The sequence below is a fragment of the Mytilus trossulus genome, chromosome 8, assembly GCF_036588685.1.
Source record: "Mytilus trossulus isolate FHL-02 chromosome 8, PNRI_Mtr1.1.1.hap1, whole genome shotgun sequence".
Lineage (NCBI taxonomy): Eukaryota > Metazoa > Mollusca > Bivalvia > Mytilida > Mytilidae > Mytilus > Mytilus trossulus.
This window is the reverse complement of record NC_086380.1, coordinates 14,540,069-14,560,279: the sequence shown is the minus strand read 5'-3', so window position 1 is coordinate 14,560,279 and position 20,211 is coordinate 14,540,069. Positions and strand designations below refer to the sequence as shown.

Genomic DNA, 20,211 nt, shown 5'->3' with positions numbered 1-20,211 from the left:
GTTAGAAGTTTCTGGAATAAAGTGGTGGCTATGGTGTAATGTTTTGTGTTTGTGCGTATGTGTGTTTGTGTTAGGGGGTGTTACACTTCTTTTATGTATTTGTCTTTAGGGATCGAGTAAACCAGATACGTTACTTCAGCGTTTCTGCTTCATTTGAGATCTGACATAATTGTATACACCATATCGATCGTAGAAACAAATGCATTTACGAGTAGAAGGACGAATGCTGTTTGACATTTTTGATGTAAACCACAACTTAAAACAGTGCATTCTTGACAGCACATTTAAAAGTCTGTTTTTTCACCGGCATATTTTACCTCAAATAAAAAGAAGAAAGAAAGTGTTTTTTTTTTTTTTTAATAATTTCCAGGATATGGCTTTAAAAGATTGCAATTTCATGAATACTTTGAAGAAGATGCTTTTTTTTCTGTGACATAGGCACTCGTTTCAGAATATTTCACGGTATATACCATAACTTTATATCAAAGTATAATACAGGAAATATTTGTTTCTGAAACAAGTGCCTGTGATCTGTGATTTATAGCAGGTTGTCTCATCGCACTACGAATCTGAATGACGATGAGGGTAGATTTGACCTTGCTCATGTATGACATTTTAGCACGATGATTATTTAAAGGTAATAGAAACATATTTATAAGATACTAAGATGATTCTTTATAATGGTATATATTAATTTTAAACATTTCGAAACAAAAAAAAAGAAATTATAGATATACATAAATGTCTTTGATAAACTAATATAAAATACGGGTATCTATTACAAATTTTGTAACGATTTCAAACTCAATAATAAAAAAAATATATGTAAAAGATACAATTATAACCCTGTTCAAGGTAAACAATCAACACATTGCCTTTATGAAATTGAACATAGTTCAAAGGAATATAACTCTTTTTGTTTTTTGATTTTGCCATGTGATTATGGACTTTCCAAATTGATTTTCCTCTGAGTTCAGTATTTTTGTGATTTTACTTTTTGCATACAAATCACATATCAATCGATTTAATTAGCTGGTCATTTGTGCGCCACCTCCAAGGAAGATTTTAAATTGTCAATATAACCACAAGTTGTTAATCTATAGGATACTACTAACTAATGAATGCTAACCCACAGTAAAGAATATTTGTTTTAAATTTTTTAATTTTTAAACACCGGAAAAATGCTCACACTACTTGATTTTCATAGCTCATGATTAACGAGATTACGCACTGATGTAATATGATTATTTAACATAATAAACCTGTAAAGGTATAAGACACTTTACACCTCGTTTGCATTAACTTATCCAAATAGATATGTATTTAAAGCTTAAAAATTTCGACATCTTGTTTACATTTTATAATCTTTGAAATGCTTATGTCACAAATACCGGTTAAGATTTTACTGAATACCAAAATATCGTCTGTGTACTGGATGTGTGATGAGATGATCGCAGCTGTTTATTTTCTTCTTAATCATATTAATGTACATTTCCGCAACAACGTTTATCGACGGGTTGTAGGTATTCAAATGGTAACTAATTGCATCCTATCAAAATCAGACTTGTCTTTGTACTCTAATGAATCACAGTTACAAATGTAATTACCAAACTCAGTAAAGATCAGTCTAAATTGCAATGAATTGATTAATTAAACATTACTTACCGTTAACTTGATGATATTGTTTCGTTAAATTATCAGGCATTTTCCAAAATGATACATTTTTGTACATCACAATTCAAAAGATCTGTTAGAGTAAACACAACATTAGACTCGTTCATCTTGGAAGTATATTGAAAACATTGACTTTCAATACTTCCCACAAATATGACCCTTTACAAACTAAAAGACAAATCGAAAAAAGGAACCTGCTTTGTTTCCTTAAAATGAGACAAAACAAAACCGATGAGTCTTCAAACAGGTGAGGGTTGAGAACATTGGCCTAGCTAACGACTTGAAAATAGGAGAAAACTTTGCCACATAAAAACAAAAATTTGGTAGAAAAAGACAAAAAAAAAATGGTATAACATATATAAACAGATTATTTGGAGAATATTGCGTAGATACAAGTAACCTTGCTAAAATCCAGGAGTTATTGTTCGAGGAGTCCATGGAAATATATATAAAAAAAAACAAAAACAAGAGGTAGTTTTATACCTTACACATATTTAAAACAATTATATTGGGTGAAATGTTATTACGTGACATGGAATAATCCAGTTGTTTTTCATTCAATTGCAAGGAAGGACGAATAACCCTTTATATTTTCCACCAGTGGTGAAGAACCCTCTTATTCACCGATGAATAACCTATTGAGTTTGTTGATTTGTACTTCAGTTATCTCCCATGAAAATGACGACACAGACATAAATAAACAAAATGGCAGCGTTAACGTTACACCGGAAGCCCATCTAGAGATGAGTAAATAAGGCTTTGGAAGTGAAAAGAGGGACGAAAGACACCAAAGGAACAGTCAAACTCGTAAGTCTAAAACAAACTGACAACGCCATGGCCAAAAATGAAAAAGACAAACAGAAAAACAATAGTACACATGACACAACATAGAAAACTAAAGAATAAACAACACGAACCCCACCAAAAACTAGGGGTGATATCAGGTGCTCCGGAAGGGTAAGCAGATCCTGCTCCACATGCGGCACCCGTCGTGTTGCTTATGTGATTACAAAATCCGGTAAATAGTCTAATTCGGTAGGTCAAATTAATGAAAGGGAAGGGGATTGTTGTTACGACGTAAGGAACATTTCCGATATCATTTGTGAAACGGCTATTCCATAACGGTCAACCAACTCGTGATGGCGTCCGTAAAATTTAAGAAGGGATGATTTCAACTTCACCATTTGGAACTCTTGGTTTAATAGCTTCCTTGTAAGCAGTAACCCTCTATAAAAAAATCATGATAGGAAATGCGAGCATAGGAATATCGTATCAATTGGGAGATATATACCCCGTATGCAGGTGCTGCTGGAATGTTGCTACTTAGAAATGGAAAGTTCACAATTGGAAAGCTGAAATCAACTCTTTTGTCGTAAAGTTTTGTCTTCAACCGACCCTTATTGTCAATTTCTAGATGTAAGTCAAGATATGAAGCCGACTTAATTGTATCTGTAGTATCCTTTATCTCCATTTCGATGGGATAGATGCGATCCACATAGTCACAAATTTTGAATTGTTTAGTGAAAGAACGTCATCTATATAGCAGAAAGTAGAGTTAAAGGATATTGCTAACTTCTTATCTTTCTTCCTAAGAAGTTCCTCCATGAAGTCAGCCTCATAATAATAAAGAAACAAGTCAGCAAGTAGAGGGGCACAGTTTGTTCCCATTGGGATGCCGACAGTCTGTTGAAAAACACGTCCTCCGAACGTAACAAATATGTTGTCAATCAAGAAATCAAGCATCTTGATAATATCGGTTTCAGAGAATTTTTTGTTTGAATCAGAATGATTCTTTACAAAGTAGGATTTATCCCTCCCTAAGACAAGATACTTGTATCTACGTTGGCCATTCTTTTTTATGAAGCAAAGTAATACCAACTCTTTTAATTTGTCTTTTAGTTTGGAATGTGGAATACTTGTGTAAAGAGTAGAAAAGTCAAATGTTTTAATACTGTTACAAGATGAAAGAGAGTTAGATTGTATGTACTCTAAAAGATCTTTGGAATTTTTAAGTATCCACATCTGATTCACGCCACCTCTAGAATAGGCAGTTTCACAATAGCTTTGAAGCCCGTCTTTGATTGCTGATAAAATGGATGTTAATAATTCAGAAAGGGGTTTCGTGGAGCACTTGGAAGACCCAACAATATACCGTTGTTTGTAAGGACACTTATGTAGTTTAGGTATTAAATACAGTGATGGAAGATCCAGTTCTTCATCTTTGGTTGAAATACCAAAGGAACAAAGAACAGACCTATGATTATCCAGGATTTCCTCTTTGGTTAGTGTCGTGAGGGTATATGTTGGGTTTCCAAGTGAATTGTCTATACCTAATTCGTTTATCAAGAAATTAATGTAATGACTTTTACAGATAAAAACGATGTTATTTGGGGCTTTGTCTGCGGGGACAACAACATATTTATCATGGAGGTCAGATAGATGTTTAGCCACATTTGAATCTTTGAAGATTGACGTAGCATGGGCATTGATGGACCCATTCAGTTTCTTAATTCGGATTTGTATTAACGACCTCACTGCCTTAATCCATTCGGATAGAGTGTCTACGTCTTCCTTCTCGCGCTTAGCCCATTGCCTGGCATAATCCTCGACTGAATCCATCAAAATTTTAAAGTTGTATTTCCAATTGATGGATTTAGGCTCACGATATTTCGGACCTTTCGATAACACGTTTCGTAGAGAAGTGTTATTAAAAGAAAAGAGTGCCAGCAGCCGAAGATATTTCTTGTAGTAACGGTCCATTTCAGGGCCCACAAAATCTTACAAAAAGATTCATCCATAGTTGTACATTCGAGAAATTCTAAAACACAAATGACGTATATAAACGTCATTAGTTTGTCATGTAAAAAATGTAGTATTTACTGTAAGCGTTCAAAAGGTATTTCCACTATTAGTTAGGTATAATAAAACAATTGTGATCCCATTGAATTGATGAATATCCAAAATTGTCCACCCTTAAAAGTTATTTCCCTTCGGGTTGCGCCCTCATTGACATAACCTACTCCTATTGACAATTTTGGATATTCACCTCTTCAACGGGCCATAATTGTATTTTATATATAGCAAAGCCGATTCAATGGATTGTTATTGATCAGGTGACAAAAACTTTGAAAAAGTCACAAAATACTGAACTTCGAGGCAAATTCAAAACGCAAAGTTCCTAATCGAATGGCAAAATCAAAAGATCAACCTCATCAAACAAACTAACAGCTACCGGTACAGTTATAGTTAATATATTAAATATTCTGGTCATTAGCAAAATTGTGAATAATGTAGTCGTTAAAACAGGAGCGGACGTGACGGTTCTAAGTAATCAACTGGTTTCTAAGTGTCAACGACCGTTCTTAAAAACTACGATCAACAAAGACATTTGTTATTTGCTTATGCTGAACTATAACAAGACACCTATAAGATTTTGGACATAAGTGTGTTGGATGTTGAGCAAGAAAGATGAACTTTTAAGTTGATTATTTAGTATACTGCTACCAAGTATACAAATATACATCACAATCAATTCTAAACAAGACATTACGTTAAAACGTTTAAAAAATTTAATCTGATACTAAGAGTTTAACGGATGAAGAAGCCAGATATGGACGGACAGATGGATTGATTCATCTTACTAAGTGCAGATAGTGATTGTACACAGACAATGCAGACGGAATAGACCAATGTTTAGATATGTTCGTTCAGTAAGAAGAAAAATATCCCGTAAGAGAATCTTTTTTGATTAGAAATTCACTATAACAGACTTAGACAAAACCAAAAAAGAACTCGAAATTGAAAGAAAAGAGCACAAGACACACAAAAAAATAGGAGAAAATTTAGAGTAGTAGAAAAATAGGGCATTGTGTCAGGAATCATGAATCCATAGTGTGCCTTATATTTCTTTAATAACATTCTATTGACGCAGAGCCCTAACTTGTTGTCAATAGCTATTATCATCTGCTTTTATTATATTTGCTTTATAGAAATTGATACACATCATCATTTATACCGATATACATGCTTTATATCTATTATAAGCGACCTATTTTTACATGTATGGTTATAGTGCTACGTTCGTTGTTTACTCTTTGGCTGTATCAGCTCAAGTAGTTCAAGTGTCTTTCAAACACACATATATAACAGAAACCGTAAACATCTTATTACTCTTACTCTATTGCTTAAAGTACATATTTCAATAACAGGAAAATATTGACTTTAATGTTGAATTTCCATTTCATAAACATGATAAACGAACATAAAAAAGATAATGACCATAAAAGAGTTAATGATAATTATTATAATAATAATATTGATAATAATGTATGATAATAAGATAATATTAAATTTAAATAAAAATATAGATATTATGAAAGTAAATACAATTATTTTAAAATAACTGTAATTTAAAAACGTTTCAAACCGGAATAAAAATGTACAATACATTAATGCATCTCATTTTCAAAAAATCAATAAGAACAGTTCAAGTTCGTGGATATTTATAATGATTCATAGCGAATTTTATAAAGGAAATGTATTCTAGTTACAATATATAAACGCTATGAATACGTTACTACATGAATGTGTTGCCAATACATTGTTGCTTGTCGATCATTTTAGCTGATAGACACAGGATATTCCAGAGCGAATTATATTTTTTTCAATTATTTGATCTGTAAGAGGATGCATGGATATGTTTAATAGAATATTAGCTTGTGTTATATTTATTGTATATCTTTTGAAGAAAGGTAAGTTTGTTCTTAAATGATTATGTTTATTTTATAAATGGAAAAACTGACAAATGGAACTTAATAAACACATGATAGTTATACTTGTTTAGTATTGAATTGAACGTAGTATTTTTGATAACTTTCTTTTCCCACGGGTTCATGTCAAGTTGACGTACAATAGTCAATGTGTGTAAGTGTTTATATTTTGCAAAGAAATTGAATGCTTTCTTGTGCCCTTGAGAGGTTGTTATTAAATAAGCAACCTCAAAAAAACGCAACATAACGGAAAGAAAAATGAGTAATTATACTTAAAATTTAATATTGTAATTGATGTTAATATTTATTGTAGTGAACAAAAAGGTTCTGAAAGATAACAAGTAGGTAAAATGAAGGATTACGTGTGTTTAATTATTTCAACTGGAAGATGGAAACATTGAAACTATCGTTTGATATCATGTCTAGAGGAAATGTTCAATGATATATAAAACTTGGATATTTCATTTCAAATGTCCGTTACGCTTGTAATTGTGTCTACAACTGAATATTTAGTGATACTCATTCTTAAATTTTAAAGACCGGCCAAAAGGTATAAAATTGAAGAACATTGATGATACAAAATTAAACAAATGTAATGCAATATACAGTTCACAAGATAATTCATTCCAGTGGTATACATTCTTTTATATTTCGAACAGTTCAAAGATTGTAATACAGATAATGTTTTACACGGCCAAATGTACACGCATAAATTTCATTTGAATCTTAATTGATGAGATTCCACGTTCTCAAAAAAACTTATATTTTAAACTCTAGTGAAATAAATTATGAGGTTTTTTATGTGAATCTCATGTTAAACTTGTTCACTAGATTGTTGTACACGTGAACAGCAGGTGAACGTTTAAAATGAGCTTGCTTAGCCGTATTTGGCACAACGTTTTGGAATTTTTGGATCCTCAATGCTCTTTAACTTTGTATTTATTTGGCTTTTAACTATTTTGATCTGAGCGTCACTGATGAGTCTTATGTAGACGAAACGCGCGTCTGGCGTATAAAATTATAATCCTGGTAATTTTGATAATTATTTTAGCAATAACAAAATATTTTCAAATTTATTCAATTCATGAAAAAATCCTTTTTTTGGTTTAACATGAAATCCACATGCAAAATTTAACATGGGATTCATATGAGTCCTAAGAAATATTTTCTTGTTGCTTTCTTACATAAGCTTATTTCACGTGATTTCACGCAGGCTTATCAGATATAAACGCTAGGAAATGTTCCTGTGTGATATTCTTATAACAACGAAACTTAATGTCAGTACTGAAGTTTAAACTATTGGGGTTATTAGAGCATACATGAAGGAGAGGATATTTCCTGCAGGAGTTGCACTGACACAGGATTGATACTAATATTTTATAGATGCATGCTTATACGGTTAATTAAAGAACACAGCTTGAAATGATTTTCATATTCATATTTCATTTTTTTTTCTTTGCAGCATATAGCATGAACAATGAAGTGTATACATACGCAGCAGAAGGAGACAATATAACTTTAAAATGCGAAAGCAATAACATTGACCATTGGGAAAACACAAACAACATAAGTCTCATCATATATTGCTATGAATTTAGAGAACATTTTATTCCATCAGCACGACTAAAATTAACGGAAGAATGCAATTTGCAAATACAAATACTCACTCCTGACTACAGAAGCACTTACCGTTGCATTATTGCAGGAGACCCGCCGCTTTCTAAAGACTTTAGAATAAGAATGCTTAGTAAGTATAAACGTCTCATGTTCCTGAAACGGTATCAGTTGTTTACTTTGATGACAAACATTAAAACTAGTTAAAATGTAAAGTTTCATAGGCATATATTATAAACATTTGTGCTGAAAAAGTTTGCATATAATGTGGAAGTGCAATTAAAAAAAAAGTACACACAAGGGTGAAGGAATTAATAACTCAAAGAGAGATGTGAAACTGGGAAGTGTATGGATTATATTCTTTATGATAGCATTGGCAAAAACGAAATATGCTTACTATCATTAAACTCCATGTACCGTGAAAAGCAAACAATAATTAGCTTTTTTTATGTTTTGACAAAAGAAACAAAAATAGGATATTAACACTTTAGAGTTCTTTTTTTTGGTGGATCAAACTATGCATTGGCCAGAATAGATAGGCATACATGTTTGACAATTGAAATTTGGTTTTCAGAAGATGTTCTGTCCAAACAAAAAAAGAAATATTGAAGAATTTTATATAAATTAAGATATCAATATATTTTTATATTCTAGAACCACCATCAGAGATAAAAGTTTTGGAAGCAAATATGACCGAAATAGTTTCAGGCATTGAAGACCATGAAATGACACTGACATGTATCGTGAATAGCGGCGAGCCAGCGGAGACTATATTTTGGATAACAAAAGAACAAGAAGTATTATCAGGAGGACCAGGAATGTTGAACTACACATTTATTCCACAACAGAAAGATAACTGGCAGATCTATACTTGTAAGGCAAATAACAGCTTGAATGGTGTACCGTTAGAGAAAAATGTGCAATTAAGACTAACATGTGAGTTTAATCTGAATATTTTTGAAATGACACTTAATATATAAAAGATTAAAAAAGATAGTAAAGATACACTAAAACCATATGAAATAAATATCCCTTTCCTCTCAACAATGAAAAGTCAACAAGTATACGTAGTTTGTATTCCAATCAGCAGATTACGTCGCATTTTAACCATTTATAAACGTGCAGTTAGAATTTAATACAATTTTTAAGTTTCAACTATTTGAATGATTTATTAATCTTATAGGACATTAACTTTCTTTTGGACAAGCCATATACAAGTATTTCGAGTACTGTAAGAATCGTTAATCTTACTCATGTTACTTTGATAGTCTGATTCTTGGAAAGATATCATACCATGCACACATATGTCTTTCATTTGGTTTGGTTTCGCCAGTTTTCTTTTTATCTTCCACCTGATTGTTTTCTTTTTGCAGCATGTTTTTAATAAAGTAATGTTTTCTCTTTTTTTCAAAATAAATGCGTGCTAAAATTGACAGTATATAAGGTTTACCTTGCGTTTTATGAATGATTACAGTGATTCCTCGCATATCATTGAACATGAAAGCAACGTGTTTGCGAAAGACAATGACAGCTTCACTATACTGTTCAGAAACATCAGAATTGCAAGTTAATAGTTACAATTGGATATACAATGGAGATGAGTTACTTGAAACATCAAATGAACTTCAGATTACATTATCAAACAATTCAAATGATGGTGGATACACATGTACAGCAAACAATGAAGCTGGTAGCGACAATGCCTCCCTGGTGTTACAGTATGATACACTATGTAAGAATGAAACTTTATGTGTAGTTTGAGTAAAAAGGCATTACAAGTATTTGATGGCTAACTAAGTACAGGTAGTTGGATAATAAGGATGTAACTATATGCATTCAGAACTCATTGAACTGCAAATATACATGTACATGTTCAAAGAAGATCCATCTGCAGACTATTTTTAAGCATTGCTATTATGTTTCTATAGACAATTTCGGGTTTGCTTTTGCTGTTCAAATATACATAGATTATAATACGTCCTTACCATGTCGGCATCTGTTTAGCATTAAGCTGTTTACAGAAACAAGTGTATTTTATTTTCACTTGTAATCATAAATAGGTGGACTTTTGTATTTTATTTTTAAGTATAAAATTTGACAAACCATGCTAAGGCTGACAAATTTAATAGCATTATATCGCGCAGACTGTTAATCATCAGTACTTATCAATCACTAGAAATAAGAAATAGGGTAAATGGTCAAAATTTAAAGTCTAGATAACGGTCACACATACTTTGATATGACTTAGGCCGTGTTCACATTGACCTAAATTCGATGTTGTGTTAGTGTAACTCACACGTAAACTAAACACAATTGCGTTCCCATTGATAAAACTCAATGTTTACATGTAGTTTAAATCATGTTTTACCTACACACAGTCGATACTCAATGTAGGCCTTGTGTAGGTTAAGTGTACACAAAACTAGGCATTTAGGACATTAGTTTTATCGTGTATATATGTAAGGAGGAAACTATTTTTGAGTAAAATTGACATTTTTGACAATTATTAATTGTCGAAATTTTACAGATTTTTTTTGTTAAAAAAAATTAACGTACTTTATTAACCCCTAATCAAAACTCAAAGCAGCATCATTGCCGAACCCATAAGGCAGCAACCAATTGATTTTTTTTTGGGGGGGTCTGTTATAGTCGAGTATAAAACATAAAGGCAAAGGGGTGGGGTTGGTGAGCTATGGATTTTGTTTTGGAAACAAAAAATGTTTCCAGTTTTTGGCCCTGAAAAAGAAATTGTTTGTTTCACCCTCAGCTGCCACAATATATAATGCTAAAATTGATTTCGACTTCTCACAAAAATTTGTCCTGAAAAAATCAATAGCTCACATCCCCCTCCCCCTCCACAAAAAATGAAGTAAATAGTTGCTGCCTAATTCATTTGAAAAGGTCTTCCCGAATCGACTTCACGTACACAGAAATATTCGCCACTGGTCTTTACTCAAAAAACGATTCACGCATAAATGCTCAGATCCGTTAAATAACACGCGTACGTAAAATAAATTAAAAAAAACATTACCCTATTCCTTTACCAAATACTCCTTGGAGAAGAAATACCATTTGAAACGAACAGAAAAGATAAAAATGTAGTGATCCCTAATATATCAATCCTTTTTTTTCGGCTGTAAGCACGCTGTTGCAGCTAACGTTTTCTAATGCAGTATCTAGACATCTCTAGTATATTCAAACTACTGCAAATTATAAAAATGGCTTTCATAAAGTAGCAACCACTTAACTTAAAAAAAGGGGGAGGGTTATTTTTTTTTATCTGAGTCAGATTTTTTTTCGCGCGTACGTTTTTATTCCTTTTTTTCGATGCTGGTGATCAAATACTTTTTTTTCCAATATTTAACACTATAATGTATGGGGAAACTCTGGATTCAGAATACTTTTTTTATCATCTGTATGACCATTTTTTTTTATCAAATTGAGGATCGGAATATTTCCACTACCCATCCCCCCTTTTGAAGTCAAATGGTTGTTCCGTTACCGCTAGAAAAAAATTCCGAAAATTTAAATTCAGTTCTACGCAATGAACATTTAAATGACATATAGTTTACAAGTGAGAACAAATCTTATGTACAGGTAGCTAAACAAGGTGTATAGATGTGAACAAATGTAATGTGAAACCAGTGTACACTACACTAAACTAATTGTAAACATGTTTCTCTACACGGCGTTTGGTGTGAACACGGCCTTACATGTATATATATTGTCCATACACTGCACACTTTCTTGAAGGTATATTCGGTGTTTCAATATCAGTGTCTAACACAATTTAACTATAAGCCCTTTTTGCTTGTCCTTGCATTGGTAAACATACAATAGTTTTTTTGTGTGTCATTTACAAAAGAGCTATTCAGAACGTTTTGGACAAATGTCTCCTTTTGATCAACAATGTCATCCCTGTTTACGCTACTACATCAATTGATTAAATAAATAAACATGTAAAAGAGTGTAAATACCAAATCCTTGGATATATAGCTTTTTCAATTTATTGAAGAAATTGACCCTAAAGGTCAAATAAGAATTTAAGACAGGATCAATGTGAAAGTCAAACGATGCAATTAGCCATTATTTTATATTTTATACACAATTATAACTTGTAAACAACATATATATTTGATGTTATACTAAAATCATTGACCTAAACTTATAAGTAACAGAAATAAAAGACAGAAGAAGCGAAACAATATGTTACATGTAGAAATCTAATCTGGTTATAACAACAATATGTCACTCTTTTATAATGAATTAATCATTGCTCTTGTACTATATATTCATTATAGGTAAAGAGAGAGTTCAAACAGAAGGTAAGTTTATCTGAATATCTGAAGACAAAGAGTTAACATCTATTAAACAAATTTTTCACTCAGAAACATTATTTGTGCTTTTTCCGTCTGACTTAATATGTTCGAAGTATTTGGACTTATTTCAAGATCAAAGTGGGTTTAAAAAGTAGTTTAGATAAAAAGTCTATTCGTATGAGCAATGACTGTATGGTGAAAAAAAATCATTTTGCCTGGGGTTGTTTAACTTGTACCATAAGCTTATTCCTACGGCTCTCATGAGAACGCGAAGTGGTTGTGATTAATTTGTTTTTCAAGAACTTGGTCAACTTATCGGGTGAATAAAATGATTGTTAGGCATATATGTTCAATTAACTGAGCTTATTGCATCTTGACATTACTGTCATCGTCCATCGGTCGATGTAAAATGATTGTGATTTTAATTGCATCTTAGATATTAAATTAACAGATCATTAATAATCGATGGATATAATGATCTTTGAATTCTGTCGTCGAGGTTTCATTACAGCTCAAGTTTTTCTCTCTCTTATATCGCAGATTCTATTGGTAATATTTCGTGCAAAAAATGACTATAAGTCTACATGTTTGTCTACACCGGTTAATTGAAATTGACCTCGTTTTAATGGTTTTGTGGTCAACGTTTCGTTTTCATATTTAAGTAAGTTTCTCACATAATGTACAATTAGTAACAGGTAAACTATATATTAGTAGTTGCAAGTGTTGGACATGTTTCCTCTGACATTGATCTTAATTTATGGATCATTGATTAACGTAAGTATCGAGTACATTTGGCTGCATTGGTATTAATAATATTTGCAATTTAATTTAACAATAATTTGTTGCACAGATAACATGTTTCAGCAAGTTCACTCTTGTCAAATTGTAAGAGGTTTCTATCAAATTTATTTTGTGAACGATGTTTATTTAGATCATTGATTCTTTCATAAAAAAAATGTTAAGCATGAAAGACACAGAAATCAAGGATAATTTTATTAATGATTTATTTTAACTGATGTTGCATGAGGTTTCCTTTTCATTTTTTATCTCAAATTCTGGATGAATTTTTAAGCTTTAAATCAACTGTTGCATTTTATTATAGAAATTGTATTCTGCAGATCCTGGAAAATCGTCTAGATCGAGTTGTAGAATACTTAAAAAAAATAAAAGTAATAAAAGAAATAAAAAAAAAAAACAACGAAAAAAACCCACAACCAACAATACACTCTTACCTTTAGATTAAAATAGGATATTGTTTTATAGTTTTAATCAGGTGCTGTTCTTGTTATTTCAGGAAAAGACACAGATAAATTTACAACTATATACATTGTACTTCTTGTTGTAACGTTTACAGCTGTGGTAGTTGTTGTAACGTCCTTCCTGATCAAGCGATTTTTCGGTTTGTACTTTTACAATTGTTTTCATTTTATTTGTATTTGCATATACTCTGTACATGTAGAACAAACAAACCAAAGTCCAGTCATGTTATTATTATATTATAAAACGAGCCATATTACAAAGGAGACAATCACAAATGACAATTCAAACATCAAACAAACATTTTAACAATGACACATAATACACAATCGATATGAGGAACAATGAATAGTTTACATTATACTTCATAATTTGTGGTGTTTATTTGTTGTACTGCTGTACATGAGAATATGTAATAATAGTTAAAGACTCTTATCAATGATTCCAGGATTGAGACAACAGCCAAACGAGTAATATGATATGAATATAATACAAACTATCTTTTTGATTACTTTCGTCTTTCTTCTTATTTGATCTTTATCAATCACATAAATATATGTAACATATTTTATTCCCTATAATTCACTTTAACTTCATCACCTGTTTCTTCTTTTACCAGCAGAGTACAAATGCATTTATTTTCAAATCATAAAGCTATGTTTTCAAGTATTTAATATTGATAAACATGTTATAGGGAAAACAGTACTATTTATTCTGCCATAGGCGACAATATTACCATTTTATAAATTTACCAGTTTTTATAATAAAAAACTGGATAAAACAGTTATGTGATGTTTTAGTACTTTATTACTGTATTCTAAAAAATGAAGCCAAATAGTATCATGACCAATTTCCAACGGAGCTTGTTTATGTTATCCCTGCCAACCGTTATTTTGCACCAAATTTATGAAATTTTGGAAGCTTTTTCGAATAATTCTTTAGAAATTATTTCAATAGGTTTTAACTTTATATTGTATATTTACACGCTGCAGTTATTCATAGATAAATAAAAAAATATATTGTTCCCTTACATCCAATCACAGCGCTCCTAAGTTGACTTCCTTCACCTGCCTTGGGTACACAAAAGACCAACCGAATGCTAGGAAAATGTAATACTACCGTTTTCCATATACCTAAACACAATATTTTATCATTAATCTAAATATCTTGTTTGGATTTGCATTTCAAAAATTGATCAACGTTTACAAATGCATGTTATTAACATTGTAAACGGTAAACCCTTAACATTTATCGTTAAATGTTACATCTTTTGTATCGTTTCGTTGTGAATATTCTATTCCAGAATATCTATCAATCATATCGTTTGAGCACAACTTAAAGTCCCCATACTTTTCAGACTTATATTTGCGCATTTAAAGTCATTAAAAACCTTGTCTACATGTGAAACACGTTGTGTTTTAATCAAGAATCTAAAACCTCAGTGATTTGTCTACACTTAGAGTTAATGGGAACGGGTTGTAACTGTGAACACAGCATGTTTAACTGTTTTGAAATATACCATGTATTTTAATTGGATGTCACGCAAACTTAAATTTTATGTTATGAATAAAAAGTATCAAATCAATCAAAATAAAAAACAGTCTTTTGGAACATCAGCATAATATTATGTACTCAATTTTTCCGTACTTGAAAATATTTGGAATTAAGGTTTGAAAGATTTTAAATTAAAAGACAGATTAGTTTGGTAAATTGGTTAGAGAACGTATGGTTGGCTAGTGCTATTTAACTTGCACAGCAAAAATAGTTTTCAAATCTTTTGAATTTGCACGTTCATATAATTGATCTGATCTGTAAATTGATAATTCATTTTGAAGACAAAATACCAATGCACTTCACCAACCATTATGTTTTGCATACAATGTTGTATATTTAAACCTTTGTGGAAAGTATCTTATTAAAAAATATTAATAACGACAACACATTATCCTCACCTTTTTTTTTACTCTTCCAATACATATTATTGGCTCGACATGCAGGTACCGTGCAAAGGTATATCGAAAAAAACTCATTTGATGATAAAAACATATTTTAAGCTCAAAATGTGTACAGAATTTGACATCAGCAAATGACAATTGCTAAACGTTTCCTGACTTAGAAAAAATTGTTTATGGAAAAGAGATTATAAGTGGTTGTATTATTCATGACAATTTCATATAAATTTATTACATCTATTACTATAACCTTGTTATAACTTAATGGAAAGTACATCGTACACTGTAAAGTAAATTGTTACGTCTAAAGTTTAAAATATTAGTGAATGGATTGAATTTTTCCTTATTGATCAACAATAGATTATAGATATATGATTGCGGTATATGTATGAATTTTTGCATAGTTTTTATTTGCTATGTGTAAAAAGAAAAAAAAAACTCCAAGTAAAATTCTTAACTTAATAACCCTTATCAAATCGTAAAATCAAATGTTCAAACACATAAAAAGAATGGAAAACAACTGTCATATATTTGAACTCATACAGGGATTTCGGAATGAATATAATGGTAGATTGATTTTGGTTTTATTGCAAATAAACCTTTGACTTGCATAAAAGTCGTCAGGCTTAATTTTTCATCAATTTGTTAGTGCAAATATTTGAAATAGAATTGAAAATTGAATATTTCACTTATCTTTCATTTAATGCCTTGGCCGCTGCGTCATTCAGTTACACTTTATTATACTTTAAAGATGTAGTGACTCATTCAAGCATGAAAAATTATTAACCACTTGCTCGATTCTTTTATTTTGTTTGGTCCTTTTTCGTGCATGTAAACATGTATGTCTTGTATAAGTTAGGTCTGTCTTCGAATTCCGCATTCTTGAAAAAAGACTGTTAAATAATCGTTGTCATTGTTAATTGTTCTACAGTAGTTATTGACAGATGAATAGCAGTACAAATAAAAATGACAAGAAACCATCTACATAGAATCGGGAATTACGATAACCAGCATTTTGTTAAAGTAAACTATTAAGTAAACAGGAATCTGATGTTAAAAAGTTGTCGTTGTGCTGTTCGGTGTGTGTCAAGGTTCAGTTTTGAAGACCGTACTTTGACCAATAATGGTTTACTTTTGAAAAAATTGTGACTTGGATGGAGAGTTTTCTCATTGGCGCTCATTCCACATCTTCTTATATTTTTTAAGGGTCAAAGTACTGCCTTCTACACGGAGCCATGACTCACATCGAACAACAAGTTACAAAGGGCCCCAAAGATGATCAGTGTTTAACCCTTCAAACAAGAAAACCATCACTTTGAATGAAAAATTTAGAAACGATAAGTATTTATGAACCACATCAACAAAAGACAACTCATGTTTTTTTCTATTCTGTGGATATTCAATATACTTTAAATGTACTTTTGGGATCTGTTAAATATTATTTTACGATTATTGCATTGTATATTATGCAATCTTTAAAACATATCACAAGAATTTATACACCAAATATGTAAATTAATATGTAGTTATAATGTATAATTCAAACTTTTATCATATTTTTAACAGAGAAGCGCTAGAAGAAGAAGAAGATATGAACGGTAATAACTTCATAGTTTTCAAACATTAAAACGGTTACGGACCCTATTTCATTACATGATTTGTTCCGATTCAAACATATATACCTGTTTATTCATACAGACTGCATGATGACTGAGTAGTTTAAATGATGTCTCAGTGCCAAATATTACCCTCGTCTCCAATTCGAAACTTAAAATTCTATGTTTGAATATTGTAAGTTCGGTTATTGTGACCTTTAAAGATTGCTGTAAACAATGTTTGCCAAAACTGTTTAAGTGTGTTGCTGCAATTATTTCCTGGAAAAAACATGCTTAACTGATTATAAAAACCAATATTCTTTATAGGAACAGCTGCTACAAATCAATTGTACCACTCTATGAGTGATTTACTTGCACAGCCAGGGGCAAGTGGTCATGACACAGATGTCCATCCATCTTTTCAAAGATATGGAGTTCCATATTCAAACCACAAAGTGTCTTATAATCTGAAGGTCAAGGCTACAGCAACGGAAAATAGTAAGAATATATAAATAAGTTTTCGACACATTATGGAATGTTCACGGCAAAGCTGAAAACAATGATGATGATTGCCAATGAAACAACTCATCACAGAGACCTACTGACACCTATTTTTAACACTTATAGGTCAGGTCAGCTAAAATAAAATGCATATTTCAATTTAATGTAAATATGTACCCGCGTTAAGTCTGATTTTGAAAGTATTAGTTCATGATTTCACTGTCCCCTGGAAGACGTGTCACCGTATCGGAAAAATTCAGTCTACTCAAATTAGCTGTAACTTCTCAAAGTAAATCCATGTAACGAATATCAAACATAAAATTTCATATAAAATGATACCAACTATGGTTACGTTTATTACATTGAAACAAATATAAAATAATAATAAAAAAGAATACCAATCTCTAATGCACATTAAAAAAGGAAAAGCCGTAAAAAAATGGCAACATCAAAAGCTCAAACGAATGGATAAGAACTGGTTTACTCCTGAATTGGTACAGGTATTGTCCATACTTTTCACACACCATTATGTTATAGCAAGAGACAAAACTGTTCTTGGAAGAATTGCTGCTCTGGCAAGATAATTTCCGGTATCGATTTTTGTCAGCGTGTACTAACTTATTGTCGACTGACTAAAAGCAATTACTTATTTGCATTTTATCATTTACTCTTTTCGTAGCAAACAACTGTCTTCTCTTTAAATTATGCCACCTATTGTCTATTTATTCCTCAATCAAGTATTTTCTACATTAACCGACTTGCGTCAAATTTATTAACATTGTTGATTTCTGTCATAAAGCAATTAGGGTTCGTCAACTGCAATTTTGTTTAATATATTTCATATCGTAACACGTTTTATTTTGGAAAAAAATCATGCTTGCATTTGTCATGTTTGTTATTTGTCAATTTAAACATGTTTTTCAAGCCAGCGGATATCTGTTATGCAAAATTTCAGACAAATGACAATTATTTTGTAATCTAATGACAAGAAAAATGGCCTTTGCAGGTATGCTTTAATACAGAATTTTAATTTCATAGAGCATAGAAACAGTAATGGTAGTTTCAATCCAGACAGAAGTCCAACTTTACCTGCAGATCAAAAGGTATACCACGAACATGCATCTTATTTCGTAGATTGGCATACACTTACATGTAGTTTTGTAAGCTTTGTATCTTGATTGCTAGGGTATTGCGGTTTTGGATGTTTTGGGTTTTGGATATTGTGGTATTTTGTGGCGTTTTGCAGATTTCATTTGTCATCTAATGACCCTGTAAAAAAAACCCAAACGTATCTATCATATGCACTACATTAGAAACAGATACATATATCATAACATTACCTATCCTTTTTAGCCAAATCTCAGAGAGAATGTTGGAAATAAATTAACTTGTTATATATAATAAGGAATCCATAACACGATGTTTGTACAAAACAAAGTTCATAATACCCATTACCAAGGTCCATGTTTTTATATAACAGAGCATATCATATTAAAACATTTTCTTCATGTCATTCTTTTTGCTGTATGGGTATATAACATTTAACCATACTTAAACGAACTGCGATTTTACTTTTAATAGTATATCAACCATTATTGATTATACGAAATTACTGTATATATTGTGTTAATATATTTTTCATTTTCAGATTTCACAATGTTTGAAATATGTAGAAGTTCTGTTTGATCCGTTTCCAATGGGTCATAAATTTGTGATAAGGGGATCAGAAAACAGGAAACCTTATGCACTTATAGATTTTGATGCCCATGCTGAACCTTTACCAAGTAGCTCTGAAAGCAGTTCTACTAGTGATTTACAGTTATATGATGAGGAGAACATTGATGATAATGTTGAATGAAATACGAAAAGGAAATGTGTAAGATAGGGACAACACAGATATGCAAATGTATCTCAACTTTTTAAAGCAATAGAAAATATGATGGAATATGCAATAATTAGCAAATTAAGTAAACAAAGTTTGTATTTGTCATTATATAACATTTTTATGAACATTTTTGGAAAATCATATTTGAACTGCATCAAGCTACAATACTTGTATCAGGTCAAGAGGGAAACACTTTCGAAAGAGAAACAATTTCCGTTGAAAAAGGCGTAATTGTCATTAAACACTTAATATATACTATTGTTGTATACATATTATATTGATATATTGATAGTATGTCCTTCCTTTTGACCCATGTTCATGGCCATATTACACCTAATATCAACAAAAAAAGACTTGAAGTGGGAAACTCTAAGGATACGTGACGTTTAGTGACTCATGAAGCCAACACTTTCTATTTTGTAAATAGAACATTAGAAAATAAGTCAAATACAAACGTTTAGGATCCATTATTATTTCTCCAAGACTATATGACCAACATACTTTACCTTTGGTTTGATGATGGTACATTTAGCTAGGATCATTTTCAAACAAACATCCCTATTTCTGTTCAAAAAAAGTTTTAACATCTCCATCTGTTCTTCAAATTTCCTAGAAAATATAAAAATGTCATTTATAAATATGCAA

The 20,211-nt window shown here is 31.2% G+C and overlaps 1 protein-coding gene across 1 annotated transcript; it reads left to right on the top strand.

The window, feature by feature from the left end:
- Positions 1 to 6,265: 6,265 nt before the first annotated feature.
- LOC134727376 (uncharacterized) lies at positions 6,266 to 19,849 on the top strand. Its single transcript, XM_063591752.1, has 11 exons — positions 6,266 to 6,425; positions 7,906 to 8,190; positions 8,712 to 8,993; positions 9,532 to 9,789; positions 12,359 to 12,382; positions 13,671 to 13,775; positions 14,082 to 14,103; positions 17,152 to 17,183; positions 17,508 to 17,678; positions 18,720 to 18,784; positions 19,330 to 19,849. The coding sequence occupies exons 1-11, from the start codon at positions 6,365 to 6,367 to the stop codon at positions 19,537 to 19,539; spliced, it is 1,515 nt and encodes a 504-aa protein (XP_063447822.1). The 5' UTR covers positions 6,266 to 6,364; the 3' UTR covers positions 19,540 to 19,849.
- The last annotated feature ends 362 nt before the right edge of the window (positions 19,850 to 20,211 follow it).

Coding starts and splice junctions, on each gene's coding strand:
- LOC134727376 (XM_063591752.1), top strand. CDS start 6,365: ATGGATATGTTTAATAGAATATTAGCTTGTGTTATATTTATTGTATAT. Junction 8,191..8,711: donor CTTTAGAATAAGAATGCTTA/GTAAGTATAAAC, acceptor TTTATATTCTAG/AACCACCATCAGAGATAAAA. Junction 17,679..18,719: donor GGCTACAGCAACGGAAAATA/GTAAGAATATAT, acceptor TTAATTTCATAG/AGCATAGAAACAGTAATGGT.